Genomic DNA, 25,929 nt, shown 5'->3' on the forward strand with positions numbered 1-25,929 from the left:
GTAGCTGACAGATAGTAATACCTACCCACCTCTTTAAGGCCCCAGAAAGTAAGGCAGCATTTATAACATAGTTTCTTTTTTTTTTTTTTTTTTTTTTTTTTTTTCTCTTCCCGCTATCCTAATGGCTTACACTTCTCTTTCTTCCTTTTTAGCCTCAGGAATATTTTTGAAAGAGATGTTACGCTTCTATGAAGGACCTTTTTTTTTTTCTCTCTCTAGTTAAAAATTTAAAAGAAATATAAATTATTTATAAACTGGCAACACAAATCAAACAATATAACCATACATACCATAGATGTTATTTTCTATACACAGAAGATTTTTAAGTGCACTTTTGGTGAACTCTGTTCATAAGCTGTAGAGGGTGTAGTGTTTTCTCTGAACTCGAGATGTTTTGAGGGTGTGATTTTATTCAGGTTCATATAAAAAAAAAGTGTGGCTAAGAGGTGTCTTTTAAAATGTTCTAATATACTAGGTGTTTTCATTTAAAGAACTAACAATGCTTTAAAGTGTGCAGGTCCTTCTCAGAATAACTATAAAGAAAAAAAAATGAAGGAAGCTGTGGCTTATTACCTGATCTAATAATGGTGTATTTAAAAAGGATTTACCTTTTTTTTTCATGGTATGCAACAGTTATTCTTCAGTTGTCCTTTTGCTCCCAAGTGATGTTCTGGTACTAAATATTTGAAAATTTAGCATCTACCTCCCACTCCCTTCATTTTGTATTTCTTCAGTAATAGCTAGTAAAAGGCAGAAGTGCAGGTCAGCGAGTTTTGCCCATCATGGGAGTGGTTTCCTACAGGGTATGAGAATGCCTGAGGACTTAGGAAGAATAAAAAGAGTAGAAATGTTCAGGCCGTTGTTTGGGAGGTTGGTCATAGGTTCAGAATGCGAATTCCCTGGGCATAGAATGAAAGGCCAGAAGTTTATGACAGATATGTGAGAGCTTGTGCAAAATCTGGGATAATCAGAAGGTTAAATGGACATTTTATGGGCCAGATAACCATAGGGATGCTGTTCTCTGCTATGAAAAGACCTGAAAATTAACAGGTCTGCGGTGCTCCTATGGCTCAAAGGATATCTCACGCTTTCTTGCTATGGGATTAGCAGAGGAAGATGTGGAGAAAATCAACAATCACAGAGAAGGCTCACAGTGTCTTAAATCTTAAAATGTTTCAGAAAGCTGCAAGGGTTAAGCACAAGAATCCCTTTTTAACTGGGAACCCTTGTGTGTATGCGAGGTGGAGTTTGTCTCTTGTGGAGCCAGATTTGCAACAGCATTCCTCCCACCCTCCATTTTTGTTTTTTAAAAACATGAGTAAAAAGCCTACTGGCAGTGACCCATCAATGAAAGATGGTGTAGGCAGGAAGCTGGCAACCTCCTCCTAAGTTTTGTGTGCATATAGGTACGTGTTTATATCTGCTTGAAATGTAGAGCACAGCCATTTCTGTTCAGAAAATAAAGAAAAAAAAAAAAGAAAAAAGGAAAAAAAGGAAGAGCTCCACCTATAAGATATACCAAAATACTTTCAGGGCCTAAGTAAGCACTGGAAAACTAGTCATTTTTAGTTATCCAAGAGAAAGAAGAAGTAAATAAATCTGGTACTGAAGACATGGAGATTTGAATTCCTTTAAGAAAATTAGCCACCAGATGTGGTACATAATCTGATAAGAGAGTATTTCCATTAAAGAAATTAGCAAATTTGTTGGATACCAATAATAACAACAACAATAAACACTTAAAGACTGTTGGAAACTGTGCACATCAGCCAGAATATCTGAAGAGTTGAGATCTAAAAAACAAAGCAAAACTTGAAAATCATTTTGCTTAGTAAATGAAAGCAGTGTTTTGGAAAGGATGTCAGTCCTGTAAGAGTACTGGAAATATACTTGGCAGAATATTCTATAAAAGAATAGCTTGAAAGTAGAAACAAAATGAAGAAATGAAGAATTTCTACATCTTATCGTATGAGTATCTATGAATATTGCTGCTCAAAAGGATATAAAAGGAAAATACTCTTCACTTCTGGTTTTATATACAAATTGTAAAGCTGAAGTTCTTTTAAAGAATATAATCTGGATTTTTTTTTTTAGCACAAATGATGTCTGGAGTCATTTGGTGATGTCATTGTACCAAAATAAAACTGGCAGGCAGTATGCATTAAACATGTTCAAAACCAGCTATAAACACTGAAATAGATTTTTCAGTTTCATGAGTCTTAAAAATATTTTTCTACAGCTTACCCTGAAACAGAGATGTCTGAGCCTGCACTAGGCTGAGATGGCTTGATATTTGGAATGCTCTATATCTTTGCCTTCTCTAAAACCTGTTAATAGAAAATACATATTATGTTTTGGAATAATATAATGTACTAAAATTTTACATTAATACAAAAATTTTAACTAGGAAGGGGAAGTACCTGCTAAACTGCAGGACTTCTTAAATCTCAAAGCAGGGTTAAGTATAATTCTTTTTGTGTAATACTTAACAGCAGAAAGTATTCTGCCTGTGGCTTGATGTAAATATTAAAAAAAGTGTACTGAAAGAAAACTTTCATGTTCTTATGTGAGGATTTTCATGTGATCACATTCAGAGTTTACTTTTTTTGTACTGTCAAATCCTTACAATAGAGCTGGATTAATTGATTAAGACATCAACAGAACCACTTATGGGTCAATGGACGAAGTATCATTGTTGATACAGATCAGAAAGGACTCCATACTGAACTTGAAGGTCTGGAATTTGAAAGCATTATATGCATAAGTGCATAATTTGAGAGGGTGTGAGGTTGAAGCCGTAGAATCAAAAAATACAGAATACTGTGATGTAATATTTGTGCAAGTTTCTTGATTCCATATATTTAAAGAAAAACTTCTACAAAAGTAATAATCACTGAAGAATCTCAGATAATAGAAAATTAAATAAAAATACTGATCATCTAAAGACACAGGATGCATAATTTAAATAGTCATCATGAGAATGAACTGTAAGCATTAAGTGTTAACAGTTGCCTGTCAGTCCTGGTCTGTATTTGCATGCTGGCACACAGTTAAAGCCTTTTCTCACTAGTTCAGGGGTTTATAGTTAATTTTCATCCAAGTATAATCAGGCTTCATAAAAAATAAAATCTAAATTTGAGCACTCTACAGGAGAGCCACTTGATGCGTAGAAGATATGAACTTTGTAAAAAGGTTTATATTTCCTATGTAAATTAAAGATAATAGGGTTTCTTGTGTTAATCAGGAAAAGAAAAAAAAAAAAGAAAAGCTTTTGCCCTGGTAGGATACATTGTAGGAATAATTTGATATTTGGATTTAATGGTGTTAATATCAATTAGAAAAAAAAAAATGACTTGAGAGTTTCTGCAAACTTCTGTAATATTAAAACCAGATGTAGACATTTGTCACAATAAAGAGGAGGATCAGCTACCTCTGGTACATCTGCTATGATATTGGCCTAAGTAATAGGTGGTGCAAGGTGGTGCAGGCACTCTAGCCAGAACTCCCTTCTCTCTTGCTGATTTGGCAATCAAACCTAACCCCATATTGAATAGCTTCTAATAGGGAAGCATGGCAGAGGGGAAATAATAGATCAAATTTAGAAATAAAAGATATTTCTCCTCCAGATCAGAAGGCATTCTTGCTTAAAGTGAAATTTGTTTTCTAGTTTATTGTGATCATGTGTAGGAACTTTTAATAGAGGACTTCATCAGGATTTATTACTAAAATGAGAGGCAAAACAGTTACTCTGCATTCTTTAAAGATGCATGATATTCATAAGAGTTTAACATGTTACTTTTATAGCATGCAATGGTAATTTCACTGCAAGATGAATTTAATATCTATAATAGAGGAGATCTGATGGAGAAGAGGAAAGCAGGCAAGATATTGAGATAAAAGTCTTAGAAGAGATGAATAGGATTAGAAGCAGCACTACTGAAACTGGCAAACTAAAGCAAATAACCTGAATGATTAATTTTTTTTGGATACTTTAATATGAGGACATTCTTAAAAAAGGGTGTTTTTAGATGAATGTTTGCCTGACTGTACTCTTACTGAGAGGTGCTTGGGGTGATAAATGGAGTTAGCAACCAACTGTGCACAGTTTGATTTCATGTCTCACTGCATTTAATCCGAGTTGTCCATTTGCATGTTCTAGTACTGAGGGCATAAGAAGTCAATTAAATAAGTAGCTGCATTATCAGATACTGCAGTGGTGGGTTCCTATGAATTTTGCTATATGACATGCACTGAGACAGTCTGCTAACTTGACCTCCATTTTGATGCGTATCACAATGTCACGATGGAATTTTTTCTGATGTTGGCATCAGCCATGTTGCACATCTGTGTTCTCTCAGTTTTCTTCCATTTCCTTCAAAGCTGAATAGCCAGTTGGCATAACCAAGCTAACCATGACAAAACACTCCTTCTCCAACAAAATCCCAGGGATTATTGGTAATAATCCTTAAATTGTAAAGGAATATTAATGGCAATAAGAAAGGCTTGCATCAGCACATAAGCAGTAAAAAGAAGGCTAGGGAAATTGGGCACCTGATGCTAAGTGGGGCAGGAACCGTAGTGCCAAAGAACACAGAAGAGACAGAGGTACTGAATGTCTTCTGCACATCAGTCTGAACTGGTAAGACCAGCCTGGGAATCCCAGACCCAGGACTCGAAGGAGGATATAAGAAACTATAAACTCATCAGCATCATAGTGATCTGTGGGAAGGTAATGCAGCTACTAATCCTGGGTACCATTGCCAGACATGTGAACAACAGAAAGGTGATCAGGAGTAATCGGTGTAGATTTGCAAAGGGGAAATCATGCTTGGTGGAAGAGGAGAAGCAGTGGATATTGTCTTCCATGACATTTTCATAGACAAACTGATGAAGTACAGGCTGGTTAGGTGGACAGTGTAGTGGGTTAGAACTGCCATGCTCATCAGCAGCACCAAGTCCAGCTGGAGACTAGTTGCTAGTGGTATCTTTCACGCATCAGTACTGGGGCCAGAAGTGTTTAACTGCCACACTAATGATCTGGACGATGAGACCAAATGCATTCTCAGCAAGTTTGCAGGTGATGATACAAAACTAGGAGAAGTGGCTGATGTACCAGAGGGTATAGACCCTGCTGTGTATACACCCCTGATGTTCAGGGGAACCTTGACAGTCTGGTGGAACCTCATGAAGTTCAGTAAAGGAAAGGGCAAAGTTCTGCATCTAGGGAGAAATAACCCCATGCACTAGGTGCAGGCTGAGGGCTGCCTCAGAGAGAGTCCTGTTGGACAACAGGTTGACCATGTGCTAGCAATGCCCACCTGCAGCAAAAAAAAAGGCCAGTAGTATCCAGGGTTGCGTTAGAGCATCACTGGCAGGTTGAGGAAGGTGATCCTCCTCCTCTTCTTTTTGGCACTGGTGAGACCACAGCTAAAGCGATGGGTCTAGTGCTGGACTGCCCAGTGCAAAAGAGACATTGACCTGCTGAAGAGACTCCAATTAAGGGCCACAAAGATTAACGGATTTGAGTATCTGTCCTATGAAGAGAGTCTGTGAGACTGTAATTGTTTAGCCTGGGGAAGAGAAGGCTCAAAGGGCATCTTACAAATAGGTACCTTATGTCTCCTGAGACACTTACGGGAAAAAAAAAAAAAAAAGTATGCAGAAATGTAATAGTTAATTCTAATGTTCAAAATTTTCTTCTTTAAAAAAAGGTACTCTAGGGCACTCTTGACTAATTCTTCTGAAGAGAAGAACACCCTATGAAGGTTACTCAAGATCAGAAAAACTTTCTATAGAGTTCATATCATAAAAAAAAAAGATCCAAACGCTTTATGAAAAGCTAGAGACTGCACATATTGGTGTTTTTTGATAGATGAAATGCTCCCAAAATGGCTCATCCCATTATGACTCATCAGCATGAGACTTTATACAAACAGGAAGTTCCCTCAGGATTTAAACCTTCAACTTGATGATTAACTGAAGAATCTGAAAATCCAGACTTTCACTACAGAGAGACTTTATAAGGTAAAATTAATGAAGCAACCATTCCCTTAGATGATTTAAAGTTGCACCAAGATTTCAACAAAAAGAAAGCTTTGATAAATGTGGTAAAACCTTTTCCATTACTCATTTTAGAGTTTCCACTAAAATTTGTTTTTATGGACTTCAGAGAAAACAAGTGTGCCCCTGTTTGGAGAATTAAAAGGCATTGTTCAGGAAGACCATGCTTAAAATAATGAAAAATCATTTATTTGTCTTGTTAGCTTCCCACAAATCCTTCTTCAATCCTTCTTATTCTTATCCGCAGTGAGTATGAAATCTTGACAGGATGCTTAGATAGATACCCAGATGGATGAGTGTTAATATCCTCAGTGAGACTGATTATGTGAACAGCTGTCACTGATTATTTTTACTGCAGTGAGTTTGTATCAAAATCGAAAGGATATCCTGTGGCAGTATTACAGGCCAATAAGTTGTCTTACAGTTGTTCGCTGAGGTCTCAGTGAAACATGCCTTCTTCATGACCTTTCTGTATGCAGAAATCAGGAAAGAGCAACAAAAACGAAAATCTTTTAAGTGTGAATATATCCTTAAGTTCATATAGTTGAGAAATAAAATGTCATTCTGTATGGAAAGATATCACTATGGGGGTAAGCAAAGACAGTAACTTCATATTTCTGTGGGCAAGGGTGGGGAAAGCGGTGGAAAATTAACCAATTTGTTTTGAAATACTGCTGTTAAGTTTTAAAGCACTAATTTACCAGAAATACCTAAATCTTGCTCTCTTCTGGATTATGTAAACACTAGTTAAAAGTTAAAGCTTTTTTTTTTTCCCCAATCAAATTTTTCACTATATTTTTTAAAAACATATTTTTTCGAATGCATTACAGTTCAGTCTGTATTCTCATATTTTGGAAGAAAAGGACTTATTAGCTTTAGGATTATAAAATAATTTCTCTTTATTTACAAATTCTTGTTAGCTTATTTGTGAGAAAACTCTCTTTCCGCAGAATAAAGCCTGAGTACCTGAATAACCCTGGAACATGATATCACTTTTAATATCCTCATTGCTATTGCAGTTCAGATTGTCTAGAAAAGAGCAGCCAAATCTCTTACTATTTATGGGGTGTTTAAAGACAGTTAAGACAATCTGTTATTTATACCAAAAATCAGGTCAGCTACTGAAAGCCTCTTGGCCTTTTTGTTAAGATTGAACAGAAATTATATCAAGCCTACTTAGAGGTTCTTCAGAGCTATTATAGAGCTCAGGCTTCCTTGGTTGGGAGGGAGCTGGGGAGCAGAGTAGTAATTGGTCACGTTTAGGCCATTTTTAATTTGTTCATGATTAGTATCCTTGGCTTGCCCAGTGCAACGCAATTGTAATTGTGCCACTATGGACATTTGCAAGGAAAGCAGAATTGGTAAAAATAGTGCTCACTGAGCAAAGAAATAGAATGGGCTGCGATTTAGAATACATTTGAGTTATCTCTTTTCAATATATTTTTTTCAATACAGAAGCCTGTTTGTTTGTTTAAATGGAGTCACGCTGTAAGCATAATAAGAACAGGTTAATAAATAGGATCTTAGTGCTTCAGCTCCACTATAGCCCTCAGCCAAATGGACAATCTCTGCGGTAGCACAGCTCAATTCCACAAGTGTATGTGTACAGGGATTACAGTAGGGCTAGAGAAAAGCACCTCTCCCTCAAGATTGTCCTAGAGGGTAAAGGGAGCACAGATTTGTCCTTTGGGAGACCTGGTTGTTACCAGCAGGCAGCATGCTACTGCTGTGAGAGAGCAGGTCAGTGAGCTAGTTTGTGCCATGAAATATGTGAAGGTGTTATTGTACAATTGCATTAGTGACCACAGAGCTCAACTTTATAGCTATTGTGCTGCAAGAAATATGTTTTTCAGGAGTGCCTGACAAAATGGGAATTAAACTGATAACTATGATTCAGCTTGGAGTAATCACAAGTGCAAGGCACAGAGATACCTTGTTAGTTCCCATCTACAAAGCAAAGTAGATTATCATGCCAATTCTTTAATATACCAGGAAAAAAAAAGCTCAAATCCTGTGACAGATCTAACATTAGGAGTGCGCAAGTATATTTGCCTGGTATTTTAGAATACCAAACCTAAGTATTCCCAAATTAAGCTAGAACTCTTTCAAAATGTTGGATAGGAGAATAAATATCTGTCCATATATGCACCTGCGAACATTATCAGCAGGATAAAGTATAGGGAATTTATAGTTATACATGCTTTGTGTCAAAGAAGGAAAGCTTCCCATAAGCATACCAGCTTCATCCATGCTTGTGATAATGAAGACACAAAAGCAGTTATCAGGGAGTTGCCAGCACAGTCTAAATTTACTCTGTCCTTTTTTTTTTGTGTGAGAATTAGTTTTCTCTTAATAATCTCAGAAAGTATCATACGCAAACCAACAAATCTAACCAAGGCTATTGTGATTTATAGTAAGGTTATAATATGCAGGTTATAATACATAACTGTTACTTAACCATATCCTGCAATATTCATTGCATTGACCGGGGGGTCAGTGTAAGACATGTCATAGTATGTTTGTGTAAAGTACTAGTACTGAGCTTCCAGCATTCATTGCTATAGGAGGCTCGATTGACAGACAGTTTTAGCAGATTCAAAAGGAGATTAGAGAGATTTGTGAGCAAAGGGTCTAAATACTAAATAGATATTGAAAAGAGAGGTACCCTCTAAAATCCCTAATAGGGCAATTTTGAATATGAACAGAGTACAAGAGGAATGGTCAACAGTAAATTGCTGTGTTCACATGCTTTCCCTAAACAACTGCTCCAGATATCGCTGTCAGCAGCGGTGTACTGACGTGGATGCTGGAGCATGCCTCATGTTCTTAACTCACTTTTGCCTAAATAATGAATTGCTTAGACCACAGTGTCTCAAAGCTTCACAGCAGCACAGGCAAAATTTAATTTTGTGGCTATGACAGAATTGCTGCTTTAGGCACCATCCTCCCTGACAATGGTACAATGGAGTGAGCTGTGCCCAGGCAGCGCGACGTGTTGACCATGGGCCAGCTGCCCAGGAATTGCTCCTGTGCTACCACTGAGCCAGCACAGACTGGCTTAATATTAGCAGTTAATTAACAGATTGCCTGACACCGCTCAGACACCCAGAGTATGTGCCTCTCCTCTCTAAGTCATGATTTTTCTGCCACCATCAGTTTGCAACCATAGCTAACCACTCTGCATAAGACTTCGGCTGATATGCTGAGATGCAATAAGGCTTCCTGAATGATTTATACTGAAGCACCATTTCATCGTTACTTGTTATTCTATCCTTACAATGAAATATAAGTTCCATAAGTTATCATTATATGGAAGTTGCTTTAACATACCTTTTATGAAGGTAGTTGTGTACATTCTAGCAGAAGCCTTTCAGTATTTCAATTCCCAGGGTTATAAATTCACAGTAAACTAGCAAATTGAAAATAATGAGGAGTTTGCTAGAAAACTGAACACATCCACCTTAACAAATCAAAGCAAATCACACCTTAATGTAGTGACCTGAGGCATCTTTTCTAAAAACAGTAGTCTCAATTTTCCTTGTTTAAATTAGGCAGGAAGGCACATGCATGTATGTGGAGAGGAGGCAGGTATTTAGACCACAGCTCCTGAATGTGTAGTTAGGAAGTGTATTATGGTTGGTATTATTATTGTTAGGTATAAATAAGGTATAAATTACACTCATAGTTTTTAATTCTAGCCTTAAAATATGTGAATTTTGGATTATTCTCTGATTTAAAAAGTTATAGCCTCCGAGAACAGCCTGTCTAGGTAGCCACTTCAGCACTGATTTATCAAGGTGCAATCCAAATCTTGCTAAAATGTGCATAAATCTCTGGTGCTTTTCAGAGAAACATATGATCTTTTACTAGATAAGTAGCATAAATAAGTGAATTTCAGACAACTTCACTTTGTTTAGATAGACTATATAAACTTAAAATCATGTCACTGTAGTCATTAGGACTATATTTTTCTGTGCATTAAGCCACAATTTAGCAAAATATGTCTGTGTAGATATTTATATTTAATTCCTACACTGAAATCTCATTTTATTTAATAGTACCTTGGATGCAGTCCTGTGCCACATGCTCTAGGTGACCCTGCGTGTGCAGAGGGGTTGGATTAGATGATCTCTAGCAGTCCCTTCCAACCTTAAGCATTCTATGATTCTATGATACCTGCTTAAGTTAATCAAACTAAATATTTTATGAGTAAGACTGTATTTTGTTCAATTGCTTACTTGCACAACCAAATACTTTGTTTAATGTTTCCCTACCAAAAATGTGCAAATCTAGAATTGCTGTTGACAGCAATTAGTGACATAAATATGTTCATGAGATATTCAGGAATCAGTAACCCAACTTTTCATTTGTAACCGTGGACCTGTCTTTATGATGTTTTCCCTCATGTGAATTTAAAAGTGGATCTTGCAACGTGTAAATAAAGACTCCATACGAGTCATAAATGCTTCCTGATACTGTGAAACAAATACCGTTAAGTCTGGTGCTTCTCGAGCATCTTTGTGAAAGAGTCAACTATCAGTTGCCAATGGGAAGATATGAAGGTATCTGCACGACAGTGGATTCCCCTGTCCTTAACTTGGCTAGGAAGTTGACTCTGTCAGTGCTTTCCTTTGGCCTGTCTCATGTGAGTTTATGACATGCAAGAGGAGAGGTTTCTCAAAAAGAAAATCCAGAATTTTGAGTCAAATCTTCTATTGCTTGAGGCAACACACATAACAAGCAGTTATTTGGGGAAGGAGGAAGAACAAGTGGAGAAAGGGATAGGCTGCAACACAAGTCAATGCATCAACAGAAACAAATTTAGACTCTATGTAAGATGTGCTGCTTTGAGATTGATATACCTGATTTGAGAAGCAGACACAGCACATGCACAGGAAACCACTTGCAATCTACCTCAGCCTGCATGATTTCTGATGCTTATCTACCCCACAGGATCATGCTGCTCATCACACAAAGAAAAGCTGTTTCCATATAGCTTGCTGAATGTCCTGCCAAACAGCTTGCCTAGCACTTGTTTTTAATTTAATGAAGACCTTTTCTTATTCCGTCATTCTATACCATTCTGTTTCCTTTTCTTCTTCTCTCCCTTTTCCTTCCTGTTTCTTCACTTTCTCTGATAATACTTCTTATCTGGTACTAGGTAGTGAGGTTGTAATTCATCACACCCAGTAACTCAAATGATCAGTGACTATTCTTTGATGGCAGGATATTATTCATAAATTTCTAGTGTTGCAGCTTCTATTGTTTAGATTGCAGTATATGTTTCACAAGTCTGATTAAATATATTGCTTTGGATCTGACAGGCCAGAACCAGTCCTGTGGACGAAGGATGGTGGAGAGCTGCCGGATCCAGAAAGAATGGTTGTCAATGGCAGGGTTCTAAGCATCAGTTTCCTTAATAAAACAGACAACGGCACGTATCGATGCGAAGCAAAAAATCCTATTGGCCGAAACAGCACAGAATATGTCCTGATAGTACATGGTGAGTACCTTCAATTTTGGGGTGCATGGTATGCATAAGTAGCACTTCAAGCAAATACAAGCAAGTGTTTATGTTGCAGTGAAAGAATAGCCAGAAAAAGCTAAAAATAGCCAGAAAAAGTTGTAATTGCAGTTTTATTGATGCAGTGATCTACTTTACCATTTAGTTATGGGGAATATGTTTACTTCCTTTTATTGACATGCCTTTCCTCATTCATTTTTTTTTTTTACAAAAAATATATTCTTTTATGTTGCATACTTGCTAAGTAAGCACCTGGAAAAGTATTTTGCAATGTATTGGACACTTTCATAAATAATTGCCTTAGGCACCTACTGCTCAGATATAGCTGATTACAGATTATAGCTGATACATGGAGGGAAATAGTGAAATACCTTTTTTGAGGCTTTTTAATAGTCCACTGTAGATAGGCTATCAAGTATTTTTTTTTCAAGCAAGTTATAACCCGCTACTTACTGAGCAACTTCAACTTACAAAAGTTAGCTGATGATCATAAAGATGGCTTGGAATATTTGGCCTAATACTTTAATCAATCCTCAGAAATATGTAGTTACCTAAATTCATAATACTTATAAGAAAAAGGAAAACCAGGACAGTGTACACTGAATTACAATCAATTTTCTGTACTTAATTAATTAGGTGAGAAGATGTGTCACATTAAAAGAATAAGGGCATTTATATTAATTTTGAAATAGTTTGATATTACTCAGATAATACAAAATTAGCTAGCATTTGACTTAACCAAAGCACTGATCTATCAGTCTCAAAATAAAATGTTCCCTTATTACAGGTTTGTATGAGATAATTCCTGGAGTTCTATAGTTTGAATTTTGGAGAATTCAGAGATAAAATATTCCATTGTGCTCCTATCTAAATACTATTTTTCTAGCTTTTGTACAAATGCAACATTTTATAACTATGACAAAATAAAATGAAACAATCATCTAAGGCAAGCTGTAGTCTGTGAGTAAAAATGAAAAGCATATAAACTGCTTATAATGACATAAAGTGTAACAAATGTGTATTTCTTTGGTGTTCACAAGCTCTCCACAGCATTTTCTCTAAAGATTTAACTCACCTTTAGGTATTTGGCAGTTAGCTTCTAATAAATGCTACTTTCAACTTTCAGTAATTGGTTATTTTTTGGCACTATTGTTGAACTGTAATTTATCAAAAGAACCCCTTAGATTACTTTTCATTTTCTTAAAGTTCACCATTAGTTTACATAGGATTAGTGGCACAAATAATGAGGAGGTCTTTGCAGGAGGAACACGGAGCCTGTACTGTTGTGTGAGTATTTCTATATTTAAGACAAATACAAAAGCTAAAATCTCTAACCTCTACTTACATTGATTACTATAAAGAAAAAGAATATGAAAAAAAAAAGCTTTTAAACCTCAGAGACAGTGTTGTATTGGTTGTTGGCTGCATGCCCAAAAGACGCTCCTCTTGATGGAGTAATGCCTTTTCATGCTTACCAAATGTTGAAATTTCAGTGGTTTGTGTGCTCTGCCCAATTTATTTATGTGATAATTTTTGAAAACATGGTCTTTTATAATGGTGAATTTTCCCTTAGTGGTGACTTTACAACATGCCCCTACCAAAGAATATTTCATAATCTGCTGTGTGTCTTTCACTTAGTGGCATGTCCCCTGTTGATCTGATTATCTTGCAACAGCTTCATAGCAGTCTGTAAAATCATTCATTTTCAAGAAGCCATTCTGGTCTGTCTGGCAGCACATTAAGCATGTTATCAGGTTTAGCTTGAACATTGCTGACCTTTTCTGTTATGAATACTGGAGTTTTTCCTAATTGCATTCTGCAATTCTAGTGTTAGAACTACAGAAAATGTCAGGTGCTTCCTAGATTTCCATAACAATAAGAAAGGTGTGACAGAGTGTGTGATGATGTTTAGTGCTTAATAACTAACAGCATTTCAGAATTGTTGTTAAGTTTTTTTAAGTACAAAAAAGATTGACACAGTTACTTTATCAACTGTAAAACAATTAGTTATGTAGATCAATTTAGGCAGCCTCTTATCCCTTCTGTAGTTCATTGTATTCACATGCATAGTAAATTATTATCACTCTTTCTCCTCTCTCCTTTTTTTTCTAGCAAAACTGTTTTTCACCATTTCCTGAAGATGCCTTCCTCCATTTTATAGAAGACATTGTTCTATATATTCCTAAATATATTTGGCAGAATTACTTGATTTCTCATTACTTCTCCTGTGCCTAATGTATTGTTATTATTTTATTGACTTATTCCTTTGTAAAACAGTTTTTACAGTTGGACTTCATGATCTTGAAGGTCTTTTCCAATCATAATGATTTCATGATTCAATTCTATGATTCTGTCATTCTACATATCCTTTTAAGCATATCCTTTTTTACCTTGAATCTTAGACCTCCAGTACAGGCATGTGCCAGATTTCACATAAGGGGAGAAGCATTCATAAAGATGTGAGAGAAGAGAGGGGGGTCCATGAGGGAGTCTTCACAGAGATTCCTTTGAATTGCAGGTCAAGGAAATAAGGTTTACAAAAGGTGAACTAAAAAAACTATAAGGAGTGAGGCATAAGTGCTCTGGCTGCTAGTAGACCCTTAGCTGAGTCGCTGGAAGTTCAGCTTCACAAATGTCAAGCAAATAATAATTCCTCCAGGAAGCTCCTGAGCCCTGAGAAGCTGTAGTGACAGAGAGAAAGAATAGTACATGCCCAAGTTGAGAGGGAGACTCTGCTTATATTTCTTCCAGGTGAGCTTATATGGAAAGGCAGGTGGAAGTGAAAGGTATCTCTATCTACAGAGGCAAGGGAATGCAGTTTAGTTCACAACTTGTCCTTTTTCTTTCATTTTGAGATTTCCTCTACATTTTCCTCCTCCATTCTGGCCTTATTTTGGCAGGTTTTCAACTGTAGAAACTCTATGGTGCTTCTGTTCCCTTTACCTGTGTAACAACTGACTTTTAATGCACTTTGTCAACTGATTTGCACCATCTCCAAAGTTACCTTCCTAAATTAAAAAAAGATTTAGTCGGCTTTAGGATAGAGCGAATCATGCCTAAAAATGAAAAGATGTAGTCTATCATAATTAGAGATTAAGTGTAAGCAAAGTATTTATACAAAATTAATTATATAAACAAATCAAGGAGTGTCAAATGCCTTTAACTGGGTCAACCTAGACATAAGATGATGCAGAAAAAAATGGTGATTTTTCCCATTTTAAGTGAAGATGAAGTATTTTGATGTTAGGTGGTGGCAGATGAAATAAATACAGCTATAAGCAGATGAATGACAATCTGTCTAATGTAATTACTATTTGATAACATAAAAAGTCTTTTTAGATTTGTAGTGTAATTAAAGAAATTTGACTTCAGAGAAAGTGAATATATTTAAATTAGGTAAAAACATCAGCTATTAAATGTGCCCATGCTGCTTTGCTGCATCAATACAGCTACTACTTTTATTTTTTTAGCATTTATTATTAATAACAAATGTCAAGGAAACACTTCATGAAGCAGGAAGGTGGGCACAAAGTCAGAGTTTATAGGCAGTAGTACAAAGGCAAGACATGTAGTTTGCTCAAGCATTAGTCTGGTGCAGTAATGAAGGCACAAGCTTTAATGCCTGTAGCTGTTGTCATTTCTGTATTCTAATTGGTGAGCTCAGTGCTTTAGAAGTGCACATTCCAGCTAGATATATTACACCTTTTCTTTGGTAATGGGCTCCAGGCAATTTTCTCTCTCTTTCAATTTATTAGGAATTTTTGTTTACCTTTGTCCAAATACTAGTCATTAATCATCAGCAAACAGAGCTTACTGTCAGATTCATGATGCTCAACCCAAGAACATAGATTCTACTTGCAAAGCTTAGTTAATAAGTGCATTGATTTAGCTGCAGTTGAGAAAGGAGCTGGTCCATCATAATCACACTAAAGACACAGCTGTTATGTATATAGCTGTAGTTCATAACCTCTGGCTGTCACTGTGGAACATCATCATGTTCAGGAGTTGACATAACATGGGATATCCTATTCTAATTGGAAGCAGCAGCATTTTGTAATTTGCAGACCTCTCTGAAAGAAAGTAATTTTTGAAAGCAAATTTTTAAAAATATTTGCCAATCTAAAGCCATGTATTCAATTAATTGAAACAGAGCTTTAATGTGTCAAGTGTCAATTATCTACTAAAGCAATCTGGAAGTGAACATGAATTGGACCCTGTTCATAGTTAAGGCAGTTCATACTACCAGAATTGTATATACAGTAAGAAGAGATTGAGCCAGTAATTCAGTATCTCAGGAGAATAAAAGATAGTTTAACATTTTTCTTTTATGTCAACCTCTCAAATATTTTGTATTTTTCTTGAACAGACTACTCCTTTGCAAACAAAAGCTGCTACGTCTTACTTAAATTATATGCTCATTAGTAATTGATAATGTATTTTTAAATACAAGATCCCTTCCGAACTTATCAGACCAGGATTCCCTCTGTGGCTTCTGAGGCTTTTGAACCATAGTGTATCTATCTTTCATGTGCTTGTGCAGTCTCTTTTCAAAAATATTTATTGTCTCAGTTTTCACTGTACCTGGGACAAGAAGTTTCTGAATTGAATTACCTGCTTTGAGGAAGAAGTGTTCTTGTTTGTTTGTTAAAGCTTCTGCCTCATCTTTTCACTTCTCAACTTTCCAATGCATTTGGCCTCTGTTACTCTAAGTTTTGTGCTGTAACTACTGAAAAGCCCACTGTGGTGACTGCTCAGTTTGGTGTCTGATGGTGTCCATCATTTCATTCCTCTCACCATCACTTCCATAACTTCTCTCACATCCCAGTACGTCTCCTGTTACAGAGTCTCTCACTTAGCCGCTGACTTGTGTCCTCTGCTAAGTCCCAGAGCTGGTCTTATCATTCTGATGTTCTCGCCTGCACCTGGGTTTTGCCTCTTTCCAGTCTGATTGCTGCACTGTAGTTAGTCACTTGTATTTTTGTGCTGTTCCCTCTGACTAGATTCTTGAGTATTTCCACCCTGCTGTCACACTGACATTTCTCACTGATTTTCATGGTTTTTTACAGTCTTTTTGCATTTCCTAGCTTCCAGTCCCTTCTATCCATTCACTTGCCTTTGTTTTCCATGGTCTCTTTTCCATCTTTTTCCTCATTATTCCACCTGTAGTTCTCTGAAACTGACCATTGTCAGTATTTGAAACAGCTCTTGCCCCAGTTTGCATCAAGCATCATAACATTCAATTCCTGCAACCAAACACATTTATATGCGGTCTTACCTATGGCCATTTGTAATCGTATTTTTGACACCAGGTACTTCTTCTTATGTTCTGTTTTTTTAAAAAAATTACTAGAAAATCTGTGGAATTTTAGACAGATCAAAAATCAAGCACCTTTACCTTTATCTGTTGTAAGCTCCTTTATTTTTGTGTGTCCATTTGCCCTTATATGAGCTCCTCTCATTCCCTTATTCCTGTAACTCAGTTTACGTGTCTCTCACACATTGGCAGTAAACATTGACAAGAAGAGTGGTTTGAAATAAGACTGAAAAGGTGTCATTTTTTGCCCTTTTTTTGGAAACTTAGCTTATTCGGTGGGCAATAGGCCTCTAGGTTTGCAAATATTTTCATTTTCTTTATGAACATTTCCTCAAAATCACAGAAAAATTATCACTTCAGTGAAGCAGGAGTAAACTGGAAGGAAATACGGGAATAATGAGAGACATCCATAAGGAACAGCAGACTCTGCAGTCATCTAGTTGCTGTCTGTTTCGGTATATAGTAGCTTCTTAGACATTGAGATAGATAGACAGTTTCTAAAGGTGCCTATGTTCTAATTCCTGAGATGAAACACCTCATTTACAGACATGTCTCAGAGATGAGAATTTCCTTGCCTGTGGGAAAATCCTACCCTTTGATTGAACAAAGCTTGAACTTCTGAAAAGAGATTTAGAATTGAGCAGATGAGTGATGTTATGGAACAATAATAACTTCTCTGTAAAGCCACAATAGAGGGGTGCTTTTCATATAAAACCAACTTTGCTCCCACAGCAATCAACACATATCATGAATACGAGGCTTGGAAGACTATGTAGGTCTTTATTTAAAATTCTGTACATGTGTGTACATGGCCTTTATAGTTCTGCAAATTTTTAGACTATATTTGATTTAAAGGAAAGAGAAGTTTTGTCTACTTAAAGCATAGAGTAAAACAAAAGTCTCTCCTATTCCCATCATTTTGAAGGCAAAAATGAACCATGCCAGGTATTTAGGATGGTAAGTTCATATAAACATAATACACAAACATTGCAATTTTATGTCAGGGCGCTGCTTGGATAGGAGTCACATCAGGTTGGACTAGATGATCTCTAAAGGTCCCTTCCAACCTTGACGATTCTGTGATTCTGTGATTCTATGATCTCATAAGAAGTAAAGAATAAAGGAAAATAGAAGGGTACAGAAGACAACTCACTGACAGAGGAATCCACCTGATAAATAAATAAGAATTTCCACTTCCTAAAAATGTGAAGATTCCTTTAAGTCATGAATTCAACCTTCTTTTTGTCCTGAATTCATTCTTCTTTCCCCCATGTGAACAAACACTCACGAGTGCACAGCACATGCGTACCAATGTGCTCTCCCTGGTAGAGAGTGCAGTAACTCTACCAGGAATTTTTTTTTTTTTCTCTCATCTTCACATCTTTTGACGCCCGTAGCACTTTGACAGTTTTCTTGCAAAAGCTGAGCCACGGAAGTGGAGGCTTCACTGTTGCAGGCCAAAGAAAATAACTCAGAAAATCCTACATTAAAGGATGGCTTTTATTAACACAAAGTGGAGCTTATATGTGTTGTTTTCTGATTTTGTTTTTGATTTTTTTTCTTCAAGGATAACCCTTGAAATTGTGTCAAAATATTTTGATTTTACATGTATATCAACATTCTAAAATGACAGCAGAGTATTAAATCTTTATCACAGTAAAAGTTCACTTCTCCTGAAGACCCTAGATTACACTGAAACAAGTGTTGCAAACTTTAAAATAGTTTTGTGTGAATGCTGAACAATGAGATGAATTAAGAAATCATTCTGTAATACAGTTTGTATTATTCGACTAAAGAATAATATGTTTAGCTGATGCTTTTATATATGAGAAATCTGTCAAGATACTTACAGTGGAATTATTGGCTTAATGTTATGTATGAATTGTCCAGCTATTACACCCAAACCTTAGCAAAGTAACTACTTAAAATTGCTTTCTCTTGATAAATACTCACCCAGTAAGCTCTATAGTTGAGCTGCCGGAAATTACATTTCTTCATTTAGAGCAACATTAGAAAAATATTTTTTTTTTCAGTTGAGCTCCAAGTTATTTTCTAAAGGTCAAGAAAATAATATTCTAAACCACAATAAGGCTTTTGGTGAATCTTTTTAACACTTTTGCATTTTTATATTAGAACAAATATTTTGATGGAAAATAGCTTTTAAAATAGATGATATTATTGCATAATACCCCCCCCATTTAAAAAAAAAATATATATATTTTTTTCCAATCTGGCATACTCATTGAGATTAATGAATTTACAGAGTATTTCAGCTGATCTTCCTCTGAATTTCTCCTTTCTTAAGTGTATTATTTTTCCTGGTGGAGGCAACAAAATCTCCCTCCAGTTCCACCTGTTGACAGTAGATTCTAACACATATAAATCATTTCTATTTGAATATGTTATCAGTATACTTAATCTAAAAAAATGTAGCTTTGGGTAATGTCGCTAGTAACACCAAACACTTGAAAATATTTAATTTTCTATGTACATGTATAATTGACTAATGTGATAGTTCTTGATTTGGACTCGTTGTGGGATTTCTGCTTGTTAGTTTAAAAGTATAATAAGACTTTCTCTCCATACACAAGAATTACATAAAATTAATATTTTGGGTGTTTTTATATGGGAAGAGAATTTTTATTAGCATACTTTTAAAACTAAATGTATTAGATATATTGCTGATACTCTTTTTTTAAAAAAAAAAAAATTCTAAGAAAGTACCATATATTTTATTATCACTTTGATCATTTTGATAGCACAGCTTACACTCTAAATTTTCTGGACTTTGAGCTTCTTTATTGCTTACCTCTAATATTCTTGAAGCTTATCTCAATAAAGGTTTTCTGAGTGAGGGGTCAGACTGTAAAATTTCATGTCTAGGAATGCCATATCCAATCTGTATGTGTTAAAAATGAATTTATTAAAGAAGGGAAGATAATGATTCATGAAGTAAATATGGCTGTTACAGAATAATTGAACTTGAGACTGATGAAGAAGTCTAACAGTTGCTAATGATCTTTTATTTCCATCAAGATCATTTATTACTCACAAAAATAAACCATAAAGAAATTATAAAAGTTACTTAGTAATTTTCTAAATTGAAACTCTTCCTGCACCATTAGGTGCTACTTAGAATGCAGATGAGAATCTCCTGTCTCTGCCATTTTCATATGGTACATCTGTAAATTAACTTTCTTATGAGAATGGTCGATTCAGTTTTTGACTCAATTCACAAAAGCAGAATGATATGCTATGTAGTAATAATACTTACAATACCAGTTGATGACGCTAGCCATGTTATATATCAGTACCGTGTTTTGTTCTAGTTGAGATTTTGACATTTGGGAATGTTGCATAAATCATCGGCGTTGAGCAAATAGAGAGAAATAGCATTCTTTTAGGGAGATTTCATATTGCATCTTGTACCTAGTGGGATGAGTAAACTGTGAAATTTACTCACCTTTGTTAGAGAGCTATAAGGAACCTAAAGGGCTTTGACCACATATGAAAATAATGCCAGAAAGACCAGAGGCCAAGACAGACAAATGCATGCTTTCGAATTTGTTCATCATAAACCATAGCTATCTCTATCATTCATAATTTGGTATTCGTAATTATTTGAAGCTTTTCTCTTTTTGCCATTAGTAATTTAAATACCTAATGACTTGTAAATTTTTTTTGAAGTTTATCTTAGCTTACATTTGTACATTTTATTAAAGGAAAAAGATATTTTATTAATATTCCTCATTTAAACATTTTTTTTCTTCCTGGTTTTCAGAATGCTTCCAACTAAAAAGCTGATAGAACTGACAAATTAAATTTCTATGAATAAAATTTAAATGTCATTGTGTAACATTTTTCCTCCTAGCATATACTCAGTCTAAATATGTGGTGGAACTCAAAGCACCTTAACCCTCCTTTCCCTCAAAGAAATCATCTAACTTGGAGTCATCAACTATTTTTCTAGCTCTTTCGACTTAAATTTTGAACCTAATAAAATTCTCTTTTCTTTGAAATTAAGTCACTTTTTTATTGCTAAATCATATCATAATCGTTCTGCGTTGGATTTTCCTGTGTTCTGTTATTCTGTATTGCTTTGACTTTGTCTCAAGGATTCACAACAGTTTTCACAGCTTTCAAGAAAGCACATTGCATTGGTCTTTCTGTATCACTCCCATGAGAAGGGGAAGAGACAGCAAAAACTAGCCAAGAGGACAATAAGAAGGGTATATTTCAGAAACTAACCGCAGGTTGTAGTAGAAGAAAATATTTCTCGCAAGGTTGAGTATGAATCAACCAAGGTTGGTCATGTTGGCTGGATCACACAGTGCTGTATCTGGATCTCTCACAATAGGTTAACTTCTTTCAAGAGAGTGTAAAACAACCTCACTAATGCAAGAAAATGTTAACACCTTTTGAGGAAATTTACTTGGCAGTAAATTTGGAGTCTGTGCCTCCAAACAGGTTTCCTGATACCTACTAATACTACTGGAATTAACCTTACTGTGTAAGGAGACATGTAATTTGTGAGATGAATGATGTGAACAAATTTCAGTCACAATTACTTTTTTTATTATTATTATTAGAAGGCCTGCAGACAGAAGAACTAATATTCTTATTTCTTTCTTGGTTATCTGCTTTATACTGTTATCCACATTTCCTTTACTTTTCTTCTGCTGGCATCTTCACAGCTTGTTTACTCATCAAATACATCCTTGAAGAAAAAAATTTGCTCTTGCCCGGTAATTTTGTGCCTATAAGAGGGTATAACTTTCAGTCGAAAATGCCATATTCATTTTCATGACAAGTGAAGAAGAAATGGAACCGAAGGATGGGAGAAGGACAAAAAAGTCTGTCAGGGGAAGCTCTACAAGTGGGTAGACTGTTTTTTTCTTCAGGTATTGCCGTGGATCATGATAGTAGTGAATTTGTTTTTCCCTCCTGTGGTTTCTGGTTTTTGTATTTTCTGCAGGTTTCCTAAATCCTTGATCGGTAGGAGGCAGGGAGGCGATGAAGGAGGCTGACATATTGAAGGGGTAGTTTTCCACTTGATTGAGTGCTCTGGATGGCTATCATCATTCACAAGCAGAAGCTGAAATCTCATTGCAGTGCTTTTTATGCCATGTTGTTTTAAAAAATTAGCAAATATGGCCAAGCTTTCCTCATGACAGGTACTGTTGGTTAACTGTGATATTTGGTTGCTTAGTAGTAAAGTTACCTAGTGCCTGCCTGCTTGAAGGAAAGCTGATAATGTTAGTAAAGTTGCAGGCTTGACTACATTGCATATGTTCCACCATTCACAGTTGTGGGTTGTACAAAGTCAAAATGATGTTGCATAATCAACTATGTACATAAAACACTTTTGAACAAAAAAAGGCAGAGCATAAAAAAAATGACGATTAAGTAGATAAGACCTTGTATTCTCAGGTGATGCATTCTGCTGATTTTTTTGAGAATGAAGCTTATTTGTCAGAGTAAGTTATGAAGAACTGCAGTAAACTATATTTTAGGTTTCCAAGATGACATTAACTTGCCCAAGGTGATTTTCAGTGGGATACAACTGTCCCACTGTGATAAAGATTTTCAGATTAGCATTGGACCCCTCTGATTTTATTTCAAAATAAAATAATTCAAAATAACACTCTGTAATCTCTTTTACTAACCTCAAAATTATTGCATCTAGTTTTGAGTTATTTAAGCAATTTCTGTGGTTTGTTCTGAATTTCTCTGAGAAATGGAAGCAGCAACTTCAATAAAATAGAGACCAGCAACCCGTTTATCTACGTTTAGTTTCAATAATTGTCTTCTCAAGAGGGAATTTTTAGAAAATTCTCCTTGGCCTCTTCTTCTTTGTACAAGTCTGACAGAGCTTTTTGAATTTTTTTGCACAGAGAGAGTCAAATGTCATTCTGAAAAAGCTGTCATCTGTTTTCAAGGCTGTTGATGTCTGAATTTGTATTGTACTTCTCTTTTCTAAGCCTTTTCTTAGAGATTTTCAAGGGCCAGCTACTAGGACTTTATTTCATTTAATTTTGAATACTTCTATTTTATGGCTTGGAGATACAAGGAAATGTGGCTTGTCTATTTACTTAAAAAGAATAAAAATGAACATCACAACTTTAAAGTGATTTTTAAGCAGTGGCAATGGGCCTAGACTACTGTATTAATAATGATTGAATGCTGTGTGTCTGGGACAAATGGCACTGGTTTTGTTCATTTAAGAAGTTTGGTAGCTTTCATGGTAGCACTTTGTCTTGAATACAGTGAAAATGGCATTTGAGGTATAAGGACAATTGCTTTTTTAAGAACAATTTTAAAAGGTTATTTTTTTTTGTGGTTTGGTTTGGTTTGGTTTTTGTAGTGGAGGATTAAGGTGGTCCTCAGGAGATCTGTCTGAACCCCTCTGTCAAGCTCAGAGGTCTGTGCAATATGAGGCATTTCATTTAATACTTCTTATGCTTCATTTTCCCAGTTGTGAACTGGGAAAGATGCTACTTCCCTTTATCCTAAAATTTGATCTATATAGGCTACATTTTGACATAGTAGAACCTCAGGCAGAGTTTTATCCTTTACTGCTTATGTATTTGCTAATGCAGAGTCCTCTACAAAATCAAAACACATATAAATCAGGTTATAGATGCCTTTTCATAAATATAGCTGTTTCGTTGTTTGAGACTATAGTGCTTTAATGCTTAAAACTGTACTTTTTATTTCGACTGTTGAATTACAAAATTCTTGTTTTTAGCCTCTTGCATGCTCTGTAAATTTTTCTTAACTGTAATGCAAAGTGCAGTGCTATTCTTGGTACAGTATTTGTAACTAACTACTTCGATTAGAAAAATTGAGTTTTATTCAAGATAGAATGACTCCTTTAAAGAAACAATAGGCATTATTAATATTCTTCTATTATGTATGAAAGCTTTTATTTTTTAACGACTAACAAAAAGTAAGGTAACTTTGGGAAGAAAAATAGGTCTTAGAGTATAAATTTGGAACAATCTGTTATGTTCACATGGCTGCGGAACATACAAAATTAGCCCTTCTGTTAAATACCAGTCATTATTTGTCCTTAAGGTACATTTTATGCCAATAACCATTAGCAAATTAAAATCAGAGTACTTAAAAACAGATGCTTCAGTTAAAGAATTTGCCTATTCAAGAATTAAGATTTTCCTTGAATTAAAATAATCTTCAGTATCTAATAATCAAAGTAATGTCAAATTTCTACTTTTATCACCTATGCTTTTGTCACCTGTTTTTATGCAAAATTAGAAAATAAGAAATATTGAAGTGCAACCCATTAGCTTTCTCTGATACAGTGTTTTAATCTATATGATCAACCCAGCAAAACCGAACAGCAATAGCTCAATATATTTCAATATTCTACATTACATCAGCTATTATTCTACTTCACAAAGATCAAGAATGCTGAACTTTTCAAATGACCAGAATCAAATAGGAGCCTGATGGGCATCCATATGGGAGTATGTTCCAATAGCTAATCTCCTTCATTGCATATTTCCAGCTAGAGTGCTTTTCTACTCAGAAATTCAGTGGAGTGGCGTTGAGGAGGAAAATGATCCCTAAAGTAAGCACTGGGGGCTTCAAAGGCCAAATCCAGCATTTTAAAACTTATCAGGCACTAGTGCAATCCCTAAATGATGATGCTAGATGCTTTCCTGTGAAACGCTTGAGTTTTCCTGCAGTCTCCGTGTGCAGCTCCAGCAGCTGTGCATGCAAGCAAGTACTCTAGCCTCCAGGTGACAAAGCCGGCTTTGTGACAACATCTGTGCTGCAGGGAAAGGTCGTGTGGTCATGCTTTTCTAGCTAAACACAAGTGAAACGTGCTTTTTCCTGTGTTTTTGTGTTTCCTGCTCCTGTTTGGCTTTCAGCAAGTACTTCTGAGTGTTGTAAAATGCACAGTCCCAGTGCAGTAAAGGTGACCAGGGTTCCCTTCTTGGTATGTTCTACTCACCCGAATGCTGATGGAAGTGGGTAGGGATGGATATCCTGGGGGAAAGGATACAACAAACTTTAGTGGTCACCATATCTGTTTTTATGTAAAGGTTATGTGCAATTGTCCTATAAAAGCTTCATCTGTCAGGGGGAGAGGTGAAGGAAGCTGGTGATCCCCCAGCTACCACGTGAATGTCCTTCCTGCCTTCCTATTGCTCCATGAATGTTACCTGCCCGAGAGCCACAGCTCCTTTTTCACTGACAGCTTCTGCTCCTGTTGTTTGCCTGTGGTTTTGATGGAAAATCATCCTGTCATGCACCAGTATTTGTTGTGAGTCGTACCATAGCTGTGGTGCTCAAAATAAGAGAGATAGATACTCAGCAGAGGGATTGTTTCAAAATGATCATGGACAGTTAATTTTGTCATATTTTAATGTCAAATGGTATGACATCACTGGAAGTAGCTTCCTGCCTATTACGCCTCCTTTTCTCACATTGATATTTTTTTCTTTTTTTAATTTTGTTTTGAGCTCTTCTGGTCAAAGCTTGTGTTACAAAACTTAGTGTAATGATTCTCAATTTAAGTGATGAAATTTTAGATAGTGTTGAATGATATCATGCTGCTAGACTCAAATACTAATATCAAAATGGGTCTGATTCTTTGTAATTATATTGTTAATAGAGTAGAATTTGGGCCAGAAATGTGAATTGTTTAGATACCAATTTTATGTTTGTTGGTTTGCAAATAGAGGAAGGAGGCATTGCATAATTTTGCAATAATTTTTCTTACTTCATTTGCTACTGAGACCAGGTTTCAAATTAGGAAAAATGTCCTATCAAGCTTTCTATAAGAAGAGAGAGAAATACTGGCCTTCCCAGTTCCTGACTTAAGAGGAGAAAGCAATGAGAACAAAATCCTGTCATGTCTAACATTTCATTGTTGAGTCTTTCTAACTCAACCATTCTACAAAACTACATTTAAGCAAACCTTAGTGAGCTCCCTTATCTTCCAAATTTTAATATCACCCAGAGGCCCATTTTGGAAGCATGAGTTTGTGTGAATCTATTTTAT

General features: G+C 35.8%; 1 protein-coding gene across 3 annotated transcripts in view; it reads left to right on the forward strand.

Annotated features, from left to right (window-relative positions):
* CADM2 (cell adhesion molecule 2) overlaps positions 1-25,929 on the forward strand; it is a 599,764-nt gene that overhangs the window by 522,105 nt on the left and 51,730 nt on the right. For all 3 annotated transcript variants that reach the window (XM_088522065.1, XM_088522063.1, XM_088522064.1), the window contains one exon: positions 11,385-11,563. In XM_088522065.1, coding sequence (XP_088378191.1) covers positions 11,385-11,563 — 179 coding nt within the window. The remainder of the gene's footprint in view (positions 1-11,384; positions 11,564-25,929) is intronic.

Source organism: Tinamus guttatus, unplaced genomic scaffold (genome assembly GCF_059628265.1).
Source record: "Tinamus guttatus ecotype Peru unplaced genomic scaffold, ASM5962826v1 Tinamus_guttatus_pri_ptg000144l, whole genome shotgun sequence".
In the NCBI taxonomy this organism is placed as follows: domain Eukaryota; kingdom Metazoa; phylum Chordata; class Aves; order Tinamiformes; family Tinamidae; genus Tinamus; species Tinamus guttatus.